This window comes from Chiloscyllium punctatum, chromosome 1 (genome assembly GCF_047496795.1).
Source record: "Chiloscyllium punctatum isolate Juve2018m chromosome 1, sChiPun1.3, whole genome shotgun sequence".
Taxonomy (NCBI): Eukaryota; Metazoa; Chordata; class Chondrichthyes; order Orectolobiformes; family Hemiscylliidae; genus Chiloscyllium; species Chiloscyllium punctatum.
In genome coordinates, this window is record NC_092739.1 from 137,763,434 (window position 1) to 137,782,689 (window position 19,256).

Genomic DNA, 19,256 nt, shown 5'->3' on the forward strand with positions numbered 1-19,256 from the left:
ATATAAATGATTTAGAGGAGGCATAGTTAGTAAAGTTGCAGATAACACCAAAATTGGAAGTGCAGTGGACAGCGAAGAAGGTTATCTCAGATTACAACAGGAATCAGATAGGCGAATGGGCTGAGGAGTGGCAGATGGAGTTTAATTCAGATAAATGCAAAGTGCTGCATTTTGAAAAGGCAAATCAGAGCAGGATTTGTGCACTTATAAGGTCGTGGGGGGGTGTTGCTGAACAAAGAGACCTTGGAGAGCAGATTCATAGTTCCTTGAAAGTGGAGTTGCAGGTAGATAGGATACAGAAGATGACGTTTGCTAATGCTTTCCTTTATTGGTCAGAGGATTTAGTATTGGAGTTGGGAGGTCATTTTGAGGCTGCGCAGGACATTGGTTAGGCCACTTTTAGAATATTGTGTGCAACTCTGGTCTCCTTCCTATTGGAAACATGTTGAGAGACTTGAAAAGGTTCAGAAAGAATTTACAAGGATGTTGCCAGGGTTGGAGGATTTGAGCTATAGGGAGAGGTTGAATGGGCTGGGGCTGTATTCCCTGGAGCATTGGAAGCGGAGGGGTGACCTTATAGAGAGTTATAAAATCATGAGGGACATGGATAGGATAAATAGACAAGGTCATTACCCTGGGGTGGGGTGAGTCCAGAAGAAGAGGGCATAGGTTTAGGGTGAGGGAGGAAGATATAAAAGAGACCTAACGGGCAACTTTTTTACGTAGAGCGTGGTGCGTGTATGGAATGAGCTGCCCAAGGAAGTGGTGGAAGCTTGTTCAATTACAAGGCATCGGGTTGGGTATGCGAATAGGAAGGGTTGAGAGGGATATGGGGCAAGTGCTAGCAAATGGGTACAGATTATGTTAGGATATCTGGTCAGCATGTACGAGTTGGACCAAAGGGTCTGTTTCCATGCTGTACATCGCTGACTCTATTTACTTAAATAGTTACTCCCCATGACCTTTAACACTTCTCACTTTTCATGCAACCATCTAATGTGGCATGAAGTTTATCGATCATTTACAGGTGGCCAGAACACCAAATACAAAATTTCAACTGGGGCCAACTACGGTCTTATATAAGTTAACAGCTTTAGCACTGCATCCTCCTACAAACTGAATCAAGCGCTGTATTCCTTTTTTCATGGAAATGCAAAGTTCCTATGCTTGCGCTTTCATGTATGAATTGCTTGAAGTTCATCAATAGCATCTGTCATCTTGACACGTTCTTCCCCCTTTCACTCAAAAGGTGGTTTAAGCTTTCATTAAAAAAAAATGTAGTTTCAGAATAATCTGAACTTTAGTCACAATTTTGCCAAATATCTTCCTTTTACTTATTCCCCACAGGTCTTGATTCCCTTCCAGAAGCCTGAAATTTCTGCCAATTTGTCAATCCTGTTTTGCCTTTAAATGCCAACACAATTGTGAATGCAATAAATACAAAGGAATTAGTAGATCAGACGACAAAAGTAGTTTTGGGAAAATAAGAGACCGGAAAACTGCTAAAGCCTTTCATGATCTGCCTCATTAATAATATGCTGTGTGGAACTGTACAGTGGCAATTCATTAGGCTAGTACCATATCAAAGCAAACTGATACTTCTCAGTAATTGAATAGAACCTTCACAAGGCCTGGCTGCTGGTAAATACTGTCCAGTCCTATCTCCACAGTTTCAATCCTTGTTCCCTCAAATTCATTCTTCTTTTTTGTTATGAATGCATTATGAAATCAGTTCAGTCACTGTGCCCCTTTTGAAATTACCTCATTTTCTGGAAATACAGTTAAAGGAGATGGATTCTTGCTGACAGCTGGTATCAGAGTTTCTGCTGTTGATGCTCTACTTCGCTTTTTCAGTGGTTTACATGCATCAGAGAGTTTGCTTATATCTGAAAAAGTGCATGAAAACAACATTTGATACAATGGCTTATTGAAAAAAAGAAAACATTTTGCAAGTGCAACTTCTCATTTCAGAGTATGAATTGAAATGAATATTAAGATAGAATCATAGGGATGTACAACACAGAAACAGACCCTTTGATTCAACTCGTCCATGCCGACCAGATCTCCTAACCCAATCTCGTCTCACCTGCCAGCACCCATACTATATCCCTTTAAACTTTTCCTATTCATATGCTTTTTAAATGTTGCAATTATTCTAGCGTCCACCACTTCCTCTGACAGCCCCATTCTACATATGCACCAATCTCTGCATGAAAAAGTTTCCTCCGAGATGTCTTTTATATCTTTTCCCTCTCACCCTAAATCTATGCCCTCTAGTTCTGGACTCCTCCACCCCAGGGAAAAGACTTCGCCTATTTATCCTATCTATGCCCCTCATAATTTAATAAACCTTCAGAAAGGTCACCCCTCAGCCTCCGACGCTCCAGGGAAAACAGCCCTAACCTGTTCAGACTCACCCTCTAGCTCAAATCCTCCAATCCTGGCAACATCCTTGTAAATCCTTTCTGAACCCTTTCAAGTCTCACAACAACCTTCCGATAGGAAGGAGACAAGAACTGCACCAATATTCCAACAGTAGCCTAACCAATGTCCTGTACAGCTGCATCATGACCTCCCAACTCCTGTACTCAATTCTCTAACCAATAAAAGGAAAGCATACCAAATGGCTTTCTCCACTTTCCTATCAACCTGTGACTCTATTTGCAAGGAGCTATGAACCTGCACTCAGAGGTCTCTTGGTTCAGCAACACTCCCTAGGACCTTACCATTAAGTGTATAAAGCCTGCAAGATTTGCTTTCCCAAAATGCAGCACCTCGCATTTATCTAAATTAAACTCCATCTGCCACTCCTCAGTCCACTGGCTCATCTGAACAAGACCCCGTTGTAATCTGAGGTAATCTTCTTCGCTATTCACTGCACCCCCAGTTTTGGTGTCATCTGCAGACTTGCTATCTATATCTCTTATGTTCGCATTCAAACCATTTATATAAATGATAACAAGCAGGCAACCCAGCACCAATCCTTTGACACACCACTGGTCACAGGCCTCCAATCTGAAAAACAACCCTCCTCTTCCACCTTTGAGCCAGTTCTGTATCCAAATGGCTAGTTCCCCCCCGTATTCCATGAGATTTAACCTTGCTAACCAGTCTCCCATGGAGAACCTTGTCAAACAAAAGAATCATCAAAAGAGTCCTAACAGAATTAAATTGAAAGTTAAATCGTTACCTGACTGGCTGTTTCGGGATGCATTAGTAACACAAGATGTTTCTCCAGTTTCAACACCATCACCTCCACATCCCTCTGCCTGGTCAGCATCATTTAACTCATACTGTCCATAAAAGATAATAACCACTTCAATATTTGTGCATCAAAGGAGAACATTTTAATACACATCTTGCCATCTGCTAATTCATTATCTGTGGATCTGCTTACTCATAGGGTTGGCCTTAAAGCCTACCATTTTGCTTTCTCATGGACTTGTCTGCTCTGATCAAGTAGTTGTTCATGTTATGTGGGAGCAGTGAGAAGACCATGTCCCTATTCCCCATGGATAATGAAAATATGGTGTACATGAGAAAAAAAGTGTTATCAAGTACACAAGACCTACTACAATCTTTGAAAGCAGCAAGTTGAACGCAGAATATTCTGATATTAACATAAAAATTCTACTGCATAAATCATTCAGGTGGTCCACGTTAATATCGCTTCCAGCATTCAGATATAGATGCAAACGCGAGAACTGAGGAACTGGCTCTCAAACAAAATGATCTAGCAAGAGTTCCCCAGCCACTTCATTTCAGTTTACCAAAGCAAACAGCACAATTATTGAGCACCGGCATCCAAATTTAAAGACTTGAACGACCATTAAATCTTATTGACCTCTTTGCTTCATATGAAAAGATACTCAAGATATTTTTGGCACGTCATTTTCTTGTTTGGCATGCTTGAGTTGGCTAACAAGTCGGAGAAAGTATCATGCAAATTCAAGGAAAGGCAGAGTGTTCTCTTAGTTAGGTGGACCTCTGAAAAATGTGCCAGTAAAAGAAATGGCCTTAACAGCACCAAAATTTGTAGAAACAAAAGTGATACAAAAGTTAAAGGTAATTTTGGATCAACTATCTATACATGCTTCTTCGAAGTTAGTCAGGAACAAAAAAAGTGATGGCAAAGGCATACATTTGAGAGGCTGCATTAAGTGCTCTGAACTGGGATGAGGGAGGAAAAAATTAACACTAATTTATAATTTAGAACGGAAATGCACTCAGAGCTTGTTTTGTATTTTAGGAATCAACTTTAACAAAACAAAACCTGCCACAAGCATCAGTATTGCTGATGCAATAAAAGTCAGAAAATTGCAGAAAAATAAGCACAGCTTCCCCTCACATGACTGCATTTTGATTTTCACAATCTACCTTGCTGATTTCTAAACACAAGGTTAGCAATAAATGGAAGCTTAGTTTTATGTTGTGGGGATAATTTTTGAGAAGTTAATTCACATAGGTGGACGACACCCAAAAAAAGAAACCAAGGTAGATCAGGCAGTACCAACTAAGCAACACTGAACTTTGGTTTGAAAAATCTAAAGGCTACAGAGAAGAGTGAATGCTCCAGTTTTCAGTGGCTGGGGTCAAACATCAATTACACACCGGAAATCAAGACAAACCTCGAATGAAAGAACAGCTTTTTGAATGTTACTGCAAGTTACACAAAATTTCAGTGAACACCCGCTCATGATATTTCAGGAAAGAGGCTAAGGAAAAAAAAGTAATTCTAAACCAGTTTTATCAAAGTCAAGTTCTAATTTGTTCAGGAGTACAAGTTATGCAGGAAAACCTCTGACCTGAGAGCAATGTCTATGCTTTGCAGGTATCTTATGGAAGGCATGAGTTATTCAGAGAAAAAGTAGTGTTCTAAATAAAAAACATGGTTTTGGGAGTAATAATAGCATTTTGGTGACTGATTAAGACAATAAAAAGAAATGGTAACGTTGCTTCAGTTGTTAGCAAACAACATTTTCCAGTTGAATTTTGGGCTAAGTGAAATGAAGTATGTGAGGAATGGAACACTTCAGCAAAAGTACATGCACACAGGAGGGAATTTTAATCCTAAAACAGCAAGTAACTTATTATTTGACACTCCACCCACACCATTTGTCTGATCTTTTGATCTCTCTGCCCAAAAATTGTGTGCTTCCCTCTCACTTCACCTGATGAAGGGGCTACGCTCCAAAAGCTTGTGATTTCAAATAAACCTGTTGGACTATAAACTGGTGTCCCATGATTTCTGACTTTACCCTTCCCAGTCCAACACCAGCACTCCACGTCACAGATTTAATCAGACTGGAGTGACTATGATTTTATTGCTCCAGTCACAGAGATCTACAGCAAGGAAACAGATCCTTTGGTCCAACTCATCCATGCTGACCAGATATCCTGAATTAATCTCGCCCCATTTGCCAGCACTTGGCCCATATCACTCTAAACACTTCCTATTCATATACCCATCCTGATGCCTTTTAAATGTTTCAATTGTACAACTTCCTCCTGGCAGCACTTTCCATACAGGTACCACCCACGGCTCAAAAAAGTTGCCCCTTAGGTCTTTTTCAAATCTTTTGCCCTCACCCTAAACCTATGCCCTTAGTCTGTGCTGCTTTGAGTTTTGGAGTCTATGTGCTTAGTTTCAATGTCTATCAATGTAATAATAAAGCTAATTCTATTTACCATGCAGAGCAAGAAAAAAAAAAGGTTTTTACTTCACCTTATTATACCCATATACCAGATTAACAAGGATTGGCTGTTGGGCTCTTCTGTTGCATTTTCCAAGAGAGATCCTTATTAATTACTTTTCAGACACCTTGCAATTTGCTTAAACTCAGCAGGTTGGCAAGTCTGATCTGAGCATGTATAGCAACTAAACTAGCACAACAACATCTGTATTACTCCAGATTTATTTATAATCCTTCACTTTCCTAAAATGGACTGAGCAAAATGCACACTCTGCACAAGAAATTTTGCAGGAGAAGTTTAAACAAGAGAACCTTGTCATCTATGTAGTAGTTTCGCTTCAATCTCTTGCTGGTGCCAATTCGGTCTGGAGAGTCCTCCCTGTAATCTATTATTTTCCTTGATAGTCTTCTTTGCCTAGTTGATTCTGAGCTAACTGTAAAGGAAACAAAGAACAGTTAACAACCACTTAGGTACCAGCCTTATCCTAAGTGGAAGCGAAGGGTTCAATCACCAATTCACACTTCAGTATAACTTGTAGTTCTTGGGATTTTGCCAATGTCAGAGCTGCCATCTTTTTGGATGGCCTGATGTTAAACTGGATGGCCTGGCCAATTAGTCAGGCAAACTTAAAAATACTCCATGCTATTAATGAAACAGCAAAGTTCACTTGATGTCCTGATCATCATTTCCCCATCTTGTTAGACCATTTTAATGCTTTGCACTGGTAACTGTTTTAAAGTTCAAATCATCTTGCTGTTTGTGTCCCCTTACCTCAACATAAATGAGTTGCTGCACTTACATGTACAAATAAAGCAATAATCGATTGTGCAGTACTTTGGGATACACTGAGGAGGACGTAAACTATTTCCTTATGTGAAACAGATTTAATGAGCAAGCTACTGAAATAGGATGGCGAAGTATTTGATTTTGGGCATGATCGTAACTTGCCACACATCAATGACCTTTAAATGTAACAACTTCCAATTATAAGAGATCTGCATTTTGACTCCCATGAATAACAATCGGACTTCAGAGATCCAGTGGTATCTGTTATGGACTCGACCAAACCCTCTCAAAATATATTAAGATAGCCTAAACACCAACTTTTTTTTATTTTTAAAGGTAATTGTACAGCATTTTGTTCCAGATGTAATTCAAAGATCAAACTACCTGGCTTGAAACAAAACACACTTTTCTCTTATGTTACAGTTAAAAGGAAAAGAAAAAAATTGAAATAACTTAACCGTATTGGAAAACTTAAATTAATAGATTATTTAATGACTAAAACATCAACAATTCCAAAATAGTAGCATCCCATTAACACACACTCGGCAGAAACAGAGTAAAACAGATGGTCTCACATGCAACGTTTCTCCAGTACAGGAGGAAAAAATATCAAAAGAAAATTCTGTAGAGAGAGAGAACATAAGCATTTTGCAGGGAGACATGAAGGGTAACTTTCAAACTCCATCAGCTAATGAAAGTTAAAATAAAAAATCTGTGGGAGCTTGACCCCACTCCTTCATGCTACTTCTATTGTCCCAACTTCTTAAAAAAAAACCTCAAGCTGCTTAGCTGAGTGACTTGGAACAGATCACTCTTCATCGCTGTCTCAATGTCTCCACATAAAGAAAACAAGACAAAATACACCTCTTAAAGCTGGTGTCGTCACACATTGCAGCCTTAATGTTCATGCAAAAAAACTAAGTGCAGTCCATCTGATCATATCTTTTAAAAAAATACTTTTATAGGACTTTGACATCTTAACAATAGAGTGGCAACGTTTTTTTTTGCATGTCTACCTTGTAAAGAGCATTCAGGATGTCATATGCTTCAATCAAATCATGTCCCTCATTCAAACTCGAATAGAAACAAGCCTAGGTAGTCCAACCCACTGTTATAAGACAAGCCAGGTACCAATCAAGTAAACTTCCTTGAATTTGAATTAGTTTTACTGTCACATGTACTCTAATGAGTACAGTGAAAAGTTGATAAGTCACTACTTACAGCGCCATCTTGGGGATAAAGAAGTTACATTACAGATCAGAAAAACAAGAAGCAAGTTAAAAAGAAAACCATCACAGTCTCTCTCCTAGGGCTCGCCACAGCAGCCCAGCTCAGAAGGCCTCCATTTGGTCTGACTGCTGGCTGCCACCTCACTCCACGCTTGGCTGATCATTGCTGGCATCCCTGCTCCAGGCAGCCGACCATGTGCTGGGGGCTGGAAACAGGTGTCAAAGGCAGAGGGAAGGGAGGAAAAGCAAGAGAAAACAAAACCAAAACGAACAGGCAAAGCAGAAAATCTCTGGCAGGAGTGTCCAACTCCACCAAAACATGACTGCTTCTGAATCACCTTCAAAGCGGTTTACGTCTTTCTGCACATAAGGAAGCCAAAACTGCATAAAGTATTTGAGAAGTTGTTTCACCAAAGTCCTATTTTAATGAATTATAATATCTATACTCATATGTTCAATTTCTAACAGCTTCCGAGATTACATGCTGCATCTACAGACCAACTTTGTGACTCTCACACCAGAACACCAAAATTCCTGTGCACCTTGGAATTCTGCATTTGTTCTACATGCTTTCTCATTTTTCTTACCAAATTCAAGTTACATTTTCCCATATTACATTCCATCTGCCAGATTATTGCTAGTTCACTCAACCTATCTGTCTGCTACTTCCGAATTTCTTCTTCACAATATACTATTTCACTTACCTTGATGTTGTCTACCAAGCCTTCACTCCCTCACTCAAATTGTAAAACAAAAAAAAGGGCCTAACCACTGCGCGACTCCAATTGTTGTATCTTTCATGTTGAGAATAACCTCCATCGTATCATGTGGCACTATCATGTGCTAAATGGGACAGGCTTCAAACAGACCTACAAACATAATCAAGAATGAGCAGCCATGAAGCAATGTGGTTCATTAATGGTAGCAGAACTGTTCTCCACCACAGTCTGCAACCTCATGGCTTGGCATATCCCCCAGTTGGGGGAGGGAGTGGCCGAGTGGTATTACTGCTGTACTATTGATCCAGGGAATGAGATAAGGTTCTGCGAACCCAAGTTCAAATTCTTCTGTGGCTGATGGTGGAATTTGATTTTTTTTTAAATTCTAGAATTAAGAGTATGAATCCATTGTTTGAAAAAACCCATCTGGTTCACGAACATTCTTCACAGAAGCAAACGGCCATCCTTACCTGATCTGATCTGGATATGACTCCTCATGACCAGAAGTGGGGATAGGGGGAGCTATAACCTTTCTGAAATAATGGCACCAGCTGTGGCTATTAATGATAATATTTCAGCAAGGGACCCTAGTTTCCCGAAGTTCTGGGAAACACCTGAGCAGATGTGGGGGTAGACGGGGAGGGATAGCTGGGGAGAGCAGCAGAATGGTGAGGTGGTGATAGGTGAACACAGGTAGTGGGTATGACCTGGTTGGTTAATGGGAGGGATGAATCTGCTTAGTAGCAGGAAAGAAGGCTAAGTAGATGGAATGGAAAGGAGAAGGCATGGCTGGAAAGGGAGCCGGTGAATTGGTGGGTAAGTTATTTGAAACTGAAGTACTCAATGTATATTCTCCAGACTGTTAGCTGCCCAATTGGAAGAGGTGTTGCTCCTCCAATTTGCTGTCTGATGCACCATGCTAATATAGGAGGCTGAGGATTATGATGTCAAAGCGGGAGTGAGAGGGGGTATTGAAGTGAGCAGTGACCCGGAGGTCAGGCTGGCCATTTCAGGCCCGGTGAAGAAGCTTGGCCAAACAGTCACCTAGTCTACCATTGGGTCTCAATGATGTAGAGAAGACCACAATCGGGAGCACCAGATGCAGTGAAGTTGGAGGAGATGCAGGTGAACCTCTCACTTGGAAGGACTGTTTGGAGCCCTGGATGGAAGTGAGGGAAGTTGTATATGGGCAGGTGTTGTACTTCATTTGCGTTCGGCCAGAGCCACTCAGCTCTTGGCCTCATTACAGCCTTGGTTCAAATATAAACAACAGAGCTGAATTCCAGAGGTAGGCCGAGAGTAACAGTCCTTGACATGAAGGTTGCATTCAACCAAGTGTGGCATTAAGAAACCCTGGAAAAACTGAAATCAATGGGTATTGGAGGCAAACTCTCCAATGGTTGGAATCACACCTGACACAGGGGAAGATGGTCGTGGTTGTTGGAGATCAGTTATTTCACCTCCAGGACATGTCTGCAGGAGTTCCTCAGGGCAGTGTCTTATGCTCAACCATCTTCTGCTAATTCAACGACGTTCCCATCATAAGGCCAGAAATGGGGATGTTTGCCAATGATTACACAACATTCAGTACCATTTGGTGAGTCCTCAGATACTGAAGCAGTCCATATTCAAATGCAATAAGATCTGCACAATACCCAGGCTTGGGGTAACACTTGCACCAACCAATACCAGGCTATGAACACCACCAATATGAGATAACCTAACCACCACCTTTTAATATTTGATGGTGTTGCTGTCACTGAATTCTCCACAAAAAAACACACCCTGGAGATGATAGTTGACTAGAAACTCAACTGGACTCATCACGTAAACATAATGGTTCCAAGAGCAGGTCTGAGGCTAGAAGTACTGCGATGAGTAACTCACCCCCTGACTCCATAGATCCGATGTATCTACAAGGCACACATCAGGATCGTGATGGTATACTTGCCACCCGACTAGAAGTGCAGCTCCAACAACACTTCAAGAAGCAGGCAAAGCACCCCACTTCATTGGTGCTACACACACAAGCTCAGTAGCAGCAGTGTGTCTTGTGTACTGCCTACAAGATGCACTGCACAAATTTCCCAAAGATCCTCAGACAATACCTTCCAAACCCACAACCATTCCAACCTGGAAGGACAAGAGCAGCAGATATACCACCTTCAACTTCCCCTCCATCATCACTCATCATCCTGACTTGGAAATATATCACCATTCCTTCACTGTCACTGGGTTAAATTCATGGAATTCCCTCCCTAATGGCATTGTGGGTCAACCCACAGGAGGTGGACTGCAGTGGTTCCAGAAGGCAGCTGACTGCCAGCTTCCCAAGGGCAACTGGGGACAGGTAATAAATGCTGGCCAGCCAGTGACACCCACATCCCACAAAACGATTAGACAAAATCCTGCCATACATAGAACCATTTACCAATGCTTTGTTTCCTGCCAGTCAGCCAATTATTTATCCATATGAATACATTATACCCTACACATGGCTCTTATTGTCCTTTGATGTGGTACCTTCTCAAATGACTTCTGAATATGCAAGTGCAATATGCCGACAGGCTCCTCTATCCACAACGCACATTAATCCTTCAAAAGTTAATTGTGGTTAACATGATTTCCATTTGCAAAATTATACTGACTCTTCCCGATTACGTTGAGTTTTTCTAAGTGTGCATTTAACATTTCTTTAAACAATGAACGTGAACATCTTCACCATGACAAATGCAAATCTAATTGGCCAATAGTTTCCTACCTCCCTTCTTTAAAAGGGGAAAACCTGAAAATACCAGCAAAAACAAAACAGTGAACTAATCTATATTTACATGCAATGGGTCACCTTTTGGAAATTATTCTTTCCTGGGAGCTATAGTCACAAGCCAGGGACATTGAGCTCAACTTAGAATATATGGCTGGTACCATAGTTTCTTTGTCCAATTCTTTTCCTGCAAATGTTATGGTTCCTCCATCAATTTGTGGCCTCTGGCATGGACTTCCAGCCCTGGTGCAGCTGCCTCCTCTCATCGCAGACTCCTGGTGTGGTGATGTGACCTCCTGACCTGGCGCAGCAGCCTCGCAGCATGGCCTGTCAGCAGCACCGCCCCCCCACCACCACCACCCACCGGCCTGCTACAGTGACCTCCTGGCATGACGTCCATGGCCCAGCATAGTGGTCTGAAGCCCCATTATGCTCAAAGTGAAGCCCAGAATGTTCTGGAGCCAGGGTCCAGTGTGGACTGGAAACTAGTTGCTAGCTTGGCCTATTGTTCTCAAAGTTTATTTTTGCGATGCTGGACATTTTATTTCTCCATTGTTTAAAATTTGTAACTAAACAAGCTGGACCTAGGTACATTTGTAACTAAGTTGGACTATAACAGGCAATGTATATACTTTTTACTGTACTCACTGAGTATGTGACAACAAAAGCTAATTCTGATTCTCTGAACTGACTATTGTTCAAGTTAAGAGCAATTTGTCCCAGAGCAAATATAGGACAGGAAGAAAAGCAGTTCTGTGTGCAACGGCAAATCAGGATGAGAGAAAAGGCAAGAGAACTAAAAGGCTTCATGCACTGAAACATTCATCTCCAAAAGAAACTCAACTGGACTCAGCACATGAACAGAATGGCTCCAACAGCAGATCAGAGGCGAGGAATACTATAGCGAGTAAATACATCTCTTGACTTCCCAAAGCCTGTCCACCAACAACACGGCACAAGTCAGGAGTGTGATGAAATACTATACACTTGCTTGGATGGGTGTGGCTCCGACAACACTCAAAAAGCTCAATACCATCCAAGACAAAGCAGCCTTCCGAGCAATACATTCACTCCCTCTATCACTAACACTTGGTAATAGCAGTATGTACTTATAATATGCACTGAAGAAATTCACCAAAGGTCCGTCGACAGCACATTCCAAACTCACAATCACTTCCATCTAGAATGACAAGGGCAGCAGATACAAGGGAACAACCACCTGCAAGTTTTCCTCCAAGCCACTCATCATCCTACTCTGGAAGTACACTGCTGTTCCTTCACCATCGCTGCGTCAAAATCCTGGAATGCTATCTTTCAGGGCATGGTGGGTCAATCTGCAGCATACGGACTGCAGCAATCCAAGGCGGCAGCTCACCACCACCTTTTCAAGGATAATTAGGAATGGGCAATAAATGCTGGCCAGCCAGCGATGTCCACTGCCAACAAGTGAAAAACAAAATATAGGAGAGTAGACCAAGTCAGATGATATTGCTTACCTGTTCTTGACTGGTTTCAAGCAATTGAATCAAACTGTTTGTGACTTGTTTACAAAAAGGCAAGTGAATGCTTATTTGTTTTCTAGTGGAGTCACTAGTTTTTAGAGGTCTCAATTTTACTTTGAAAAGCTCAGTTGTGAATTAGACTATTCAGAGTAAATTAGAATATCACAACACATCAGTGCTTAAGAGGAAGTTTAAAAAAAACAGGTACCCAGAAACTAGCATTTCATTGTAACTGAGCTTTGTCGAAGAAAAGTAAGATTTGATGAATGCAATTGCCTTCTATACATCAGTGATACAAATAGTAGAGTGGAATCTAATGTATTCTTGTTCTGCAAAACATTACTAACCCTTAGTGGTCTAGCAGGATTTTCAGGGTCATCAGGTTAGCCATATTGGTGGAAATGGGCAGTCACTGTGAGTCTTGTGCAGTCTTAGACCATAAGACATAGGAGCGGAAGTAAGGCCATTCGGCCCATCGAGTCCACTCCGCCATTCAATCATGGCTGATGGGCATTTCAACTCCACTTACCCGCATTCTCCCCGTAGCCCTTAATTCCTCGAGACAACAAGAACCTATCAATCTCTGCCTTGAAGACATTTAGCGTCCCGGCCTCCACTGCGCTCTGCGGCAATGAATTCCACAGGCCCACCATTCTCTGGCTGAAGAAATGTCTCCGTATTTCTGTTCTGAATTTACCCCCTCTAATTCTAAGGCTGTGTCCACGGGTCCTAGTCTCCTCGCCTAACGGAAACAATTTCCGAGTGTCCACCCTCTCCAAGCCATGTATTACCTTGTAAGTTTCGATTAGATCTCCCCTTAATCTTCTAAACTCCAATGAATACAACCCAGGATCCTCAGCTGTTCCTCATATGTTAGACCTACTTCTTGTCAGAAGGTCTCAAGATGGGCACTCAGTGACAGACCAGGATACAACGCTGAGGGCAGGCTTACAGACCTTAACTGTCTGCGAATGATAAGTTTCGCAGGGAAAACACAACTATTAGTGCGGCATGTAGAGGGATTTTCCATCTGCCACATTCCTCACCCCCTCTCACCAAAGCTCCCGCAACTCCCTTCTCTTCCTCAACTCCAATGGTGAGCTGGCAACTCTCTGTTTATTTTAACGGAAGTGGCCCCTCAGTTAATTATCAATCATTCCCGTCAGGGTGCAAGTGCACTTATCACTCTTAATTGAATAAAGAGCGTATCTCCACGACAATGAAGAGGATGTCACAATGAAAATTCAGATGAGTAATTCTTCACCAGTAAGGCGTTCGACAAGGTTCCCCATGGGAGACTGATTAGCAAGGTAAGATCTCATGGAATACAGGGAGAACTAGCCATTTGGATACAGAACTGGCTCAAAAGGTAGAAGACAGAGGGTGGTGGTGGAGGGTTGTTTTCAGACTGGAGGCCTGTGACCAGTGGAGTGCCACAAGGATCGGTGCTGGGCCCTCTACTTTTTGTCAGTTACATAAATGATTTGGATGCGGGCATAAGAGATGCAGTTAATAAGTTTGCAGATGACACCAAAATTGGAGATGTAGTGGACAGTGAAGAGGGTTACCTCAGATTACAACAGGATCTGGACCAGATGGGCCAATGAGCATGGAAGTGGCAGATGGAGTTTAATTCAGGTAAATGTGAGGTGCTGCATTCTGGGAAAGCAAATCTTAGCAAGACTTATACACTTAATGGTAAGGTCCTAGGGAGTGTTGCTGAACAAAGAGACCTTGGAGTGCAGGTTCATAGCTCCTTGAAAGTGGAGTCGCAGGTAGATAGGATAATGAAGGCGGCGTTTGGTATGCTTTCCTTTATTGGTCAGAATATTGAGTACAGGAGTTGGGAGGTCATGTTGCGGCTGTACAGGACATTGGTTCGGCCACTCTTGGAATATTGCATGCAATTCTGGTCTTCCTATCGGAAAGATGTTGTGAAACTTGAAAGGGTTCAGAAAAGATTTACAAGGATGTTGCCAGGGTTGGAGGATCTGAGCTACAGGGAGAGGCTGAACAGGCTGGGGCTGTTTTCCCTGGAGCGTCAGAGGCTGAGGGGTAACCTTATAGAGGTTTACAAAATTATGAGGGGCATGGATAGGATAACTAGGCAAAGTCTTTTCCCTGGGGTCGGGGAGTCCAGAACTAGAGGGCACAGGTTTAAGCTGAGAGGGGAAAGATATAAAAGAGACCTAAGGGGCAACGTTTTCACGCAGAGGGTGTGATGGAGGCTGGTACAATTGCAACATTTAAAAGGCATTTGGATGGGTAAGTGAATAGGAAGGGTTTGGAGGGATTTAAGCCAGGTGCTGGCAGGTGGGACCAGATTGGGTTGGGATATCTGGTCGGCATGGACTGGTTGGACCGAAGGGTCTGTTTCCATGCTGTGCATCTCTATGACCTGAGGTTAGGTCTAAGGCATAGAAATAAATGGAACTTTCAAACATTTCCTGTTTGAAAGCAAAAACTCAGCTCCCCAAATTACTTTCAAAGCAGTACCTTTGAAGTTTGCTTCTAAATTGGAATTTAGGCTTCAGGTTGTTAGTATTCCTTACATGTACTTCATTCCCTCTCTATGTGATAAACAGTTGAACATACTGCTAATTGGTCCTCAAGCCCGATATCACTCTGAAGTACAAAAAAATTAAATAGTCACGTGGCCATGAATCATGCTCTCCCCCTCTGACAGCATTCCCATAATTGAACCAGCAACTAATATTTCATTATGCGGCAAGTTCAGAAAGAAGTGAAAGCAGAACATCAACTTTAAAACATGCAAGAGAGTTAATAAAACCACATGCAAATGAAATAACTGTAGCAAGGGTTTCCTTTGACCTACCACTAGATCTAGTTGTTCTTTTTGGAGAATCTTGTAGAACTTTGCGTCTGGTTGGCCCAGGAGAACTAGTTGAAAAACCTATTGGAATAGTATGAGAAAAGAGAAATATCCTGAACGAAATACAAACATTCTGAATTCATACGCTGAGCTATACGAGGTCTGGTTAGTGTGCAGATGACACCAAACTTGGAGGTGGAGTGGACAGTGAAGGTTACCTCAGATTACAACGAGATCTTGATCAGATGGGCCAATGGGCTGATGAGTGGCAGATGGAATTTAATTTAGATAAATGCGAGGTGCTGCATTTTGGAAAAGCAAATCAGAGCAGGACTTATATACTTAATGCTACGTTCCTAGGGAGTGCTGCTCAACAAAGAGACCTTGGAGTGTAGGTTCATAGTTCCTCGAAGAGTCGCAGATACATAGCATAGTGAAGGCAGTATTTGGTATGTTTTCCTTTATTAGCATTGAGTCTTAGCGTTGTAAGGCCATGTTGCAGCTGTACAGGACATCGATTAGGCCACTTTTGGAATATTACGTGCAATTCTGGTCTCCTTGCTATCGAAGGGATGCTGTGAAACCTGAAAGGGTTCAGAAAAGATTTACAAGGATATTGCCAGGGTTGGAGGATTTGAGCTTTAGGAAGAGGTTAAACAGGCTGGGGCTGTTTTCCCTAGAGCGTCGGAGGCTGAGGGGTGACCTTATAGAGGTTTATATAATCATGAGGGGCATGGATAGGATAAATAGACAAGGTCTTTTCCCTGGGGAGGGGAAGTCCAGAACTAGAGGGCATAAATTTAGGTTGAGGGCGGAAAAGATATTAAAAGAGACCTAAGGGCAACTTTTTCACACAGATGGTGGCGCATGTATGGAATGAGCTGTCAGAGGAAGTGGTGGAGGCTGGTACAATTACAGCATTTAAAATGTATTTGAATGGGTTTATGAATAGGAAGAGTTTAGAGGGATATGTGCCAAATGCTGGCAAATGGAACTAGATTAGGTTGGGACATCTGGTCGACAGGGATGAGTTGGACCAAAGGGTCTGTTTCTGTGCTGTACATTTCTATGACTATCATTCCCTGCCATGATTAACTCCCAATCACTTTATGCTGTGCAAACAAAAAACCGAGACAACAAGAAAAAACATTAGTTATCAGTGGGGTGCAGACAGAATAACTCAACTTTCATATGATATGTGTGAAAGTAAATTTCATCCTTAATCTGAAATGTAATACAAATCTTGACAGAACAGTCATGAATTCGTCAAGTGACATTGTGGAGTCCCACGTGCCTGGAACCTTGGGCGTGGAGATTAGACTCGGAAACAAAACAGTGCTCAAGCACTTTCTTTCAGGCAGCCAGGACACCCCTTTGGATAGCTAAAGGCCCGGTTGAGATGATTCAGAACCCTGACCTTGAGGTTGCGGACAAGCTACATTTGGGTTTAGCTACAATAGAGGAGATTATGCACTGTTTACACACAAAACCCTTGCAACTGTCCAACTGATCAACAGTTGCTCAGATACAGCAAAGCAGTCAAGACTTGCTTTTACAAATGAGAGCTGCAGTGTGCTGTGAGGCTGGGTTGCTAAGTACATTCAAGGTGGACATAGATTTAAATCAGTAAGGGAATCAAATATTATCGGAAAAAAGGTAGGCAAGTGCAGTTCAGTATTATCACATCAGCCACGATCTGAGTGGCAGAATAGATTTGCAAACTTTTCTTAAAAAAAAAGGAACATTCAATAGGATCATGGCTGATATAACACTCCTCGCGTTAACTTTCCTGCCCTTACCCCTTCTCGATACTTGGCCAGTTGACACGTAGTGGATGGTGGATGGAAATGTGCAGAAGTTGCATCAGGCCATGGGATGTGTTTGCAGTGAAGTCTGGATTACTGCATTATATTTTACTCTTTTATTTTGATCATTGGCCACATTGCAGAAACCTTGAGACAGGCTTCCTGCTCAGTTCACCTCAGCAACTGGCAGCCAGCTCAGCTCTTCTAAAGTCACCTGGGCAACTCCCAAACCAATTGTTACCCCTAAAACCCAACACCTTATATTTGAAGCAGTGGCCATTGCTTGCAAAAAGAAATGTCAGAAAGAGTTCAACTGATAGTTTAGACTTACCTGAACCCAAAACAGGAGATTTATGCTCAGTTACAGGGGTTACTAGAGAGAACTTAGTATTGTAACGTGCTCTCTGTTTATCACTAAGCATAGCCCATTGAGACTCCAGCAACTCTTCAATCTCCTCAGCAGAAGCATCTGGATGCTCCTCAGCCAGCTGCAAATACAAAAGCATTTCAGAATATTTTATTCTTGCTTGTACACAAAACAACCAATGCAAAGACACCAGAATATCAATATATCACCATGTTAGCGAGTTTTGAGAAGATATGTAGCTCAGGTTGAGGTTCTTGATGTAGGTTTGCTCGCTGAGCCGGAAGGTTCATTTTCAGACATTTCATCACCATACTTGCTAACATCTTCAGCGATCCTCCAGACGAAGCACTGCTGGTGTTTCCTGCTTTCTATTTATATGTTTGGGTTTCCTTGGGTTGGTGATGTCATTTCCTGTTCTTTTTCTCAGGGGGTGGTAGATAGGGTCTAACTCGATGTGTTTGTTGATAGAATTCCGGTTGGAATGCCATGCTTCTAGGAATTTCCATGCATGCCTGTATGGCTTATCCTAGGGTAGATGTGTTGTCCCAGTCGAAGTAGGGTCCTTTCTTATCTGTATGTAAGGATACTAATGGGACGGGGTCATGTCGTTTTATGGCTAGTTGATGCTCATGTATCCTGGTGGCTAGTTTTCTGCCCGTTTGTCCAATGTATTGCTTGTTGCAGTTCTTGCATGGTATTTTGTAAATTACATTAGTTTTGCTTGTTGTCTGCACAGGGTCTTTCAAGTTCATTAGCAGCAGCCAATGAACTTGAAAGACCCAATACAGCCAACAAGCAAAACTAATGTAATTTACAAAATACTGTACAAGAACAGTAACAAAAGACCTGTAACTGCATGAGAATTCCTAGAAGCATGGCACTCCAACCAGAACTCTAACAAACACACTGACTTGCATCTCATTTACCACCTCCTGTGAGAAAGAACATCGCCACAGGAAATGACATCGCCAATGCAAGGAAACCCAAATATATGAATAGAAAGCAGGAAACACCTGCAGTGCTTCGTCCAGAGGCTCACTGAAGATAGCGACGAAACACCTGAAAATGAACCTTCCAGCTCAGTGAGCAAACCGACATCCATATCACTATGTGTTGCACAGCAACTGCACTTAACATAAATTAACAGTCTTGATCATACAATCAGAAGGGAAGGTAAAATGATCAGGCAGCATCATTCAGAGCCATGAACCAAGCTGTCAGCTGATGAATAGCACCACACCCCAATAGTACCGATACATGAACAAAGTATACAGAACATGAACCAATTTATTCAAACCAGAAATTCCTGGTATACAGTTTCCAAACAAAAAGCAGAGAGTGAATTCAGATAGAAAGAATGAAAGAAATAGTTGACTGAGCACAAATTTTAGTGCAAAATTCAGGTGTAGAGGCATTGTACAAGAACAGCATCAGGTTTATCTGTGATGCTGGCCATGGTGAATCACTGTCGAGAAGAGTGCCCAAGAAATAGTCACACTAGTGGTAGTACCTAAGTTTCCCAACCTGGCTTGATGAGTGGATAACTGAAGAATTGAG

General features: G+C 42.0%; 1 protein-coding gene across 7 annotated transcripts in view; it reads right to left on the bottom strand.

Annotated features, from left to right (window-relative positions):
* The window catches only part of LOC140480423 (histone-lysine N-methyltransferase NSD2-like), a 154,789-nt gene that overhangs the window by 53,884 nt on the left and 81,649 nt on the right, over positions 1–19,256 (bottom strand). For all 7 annotated transcript variants that reach the window (XM_072575286.1, XM_072575275.1, XM_072575317.1 and 4 more), the window contains exons 6-10: positions 17,664–17,820; positions 15,531–15,608; positions 6,006–6,127; positions 3,191–3,293; positions 1,762–1,886 (exon numbers count right to left, since the gene is read on the bottom strand). In XM_072575286.1, coding sequence (XP_072431387.1) covers positions 1,762–1,886; positions 3,191–3,293; positions 6,006–6,127; positions 15,531–15,608; positions 17,664–17,820 — 585 coding nt within the window. The remainder of the gene's footprint in view (positions 1–1,761; positions 1,887–3,190; positions 3,294–6,005; positions 6,128–15,530; positions 15,609–17,663; positions 17,821–19,256) is intronic.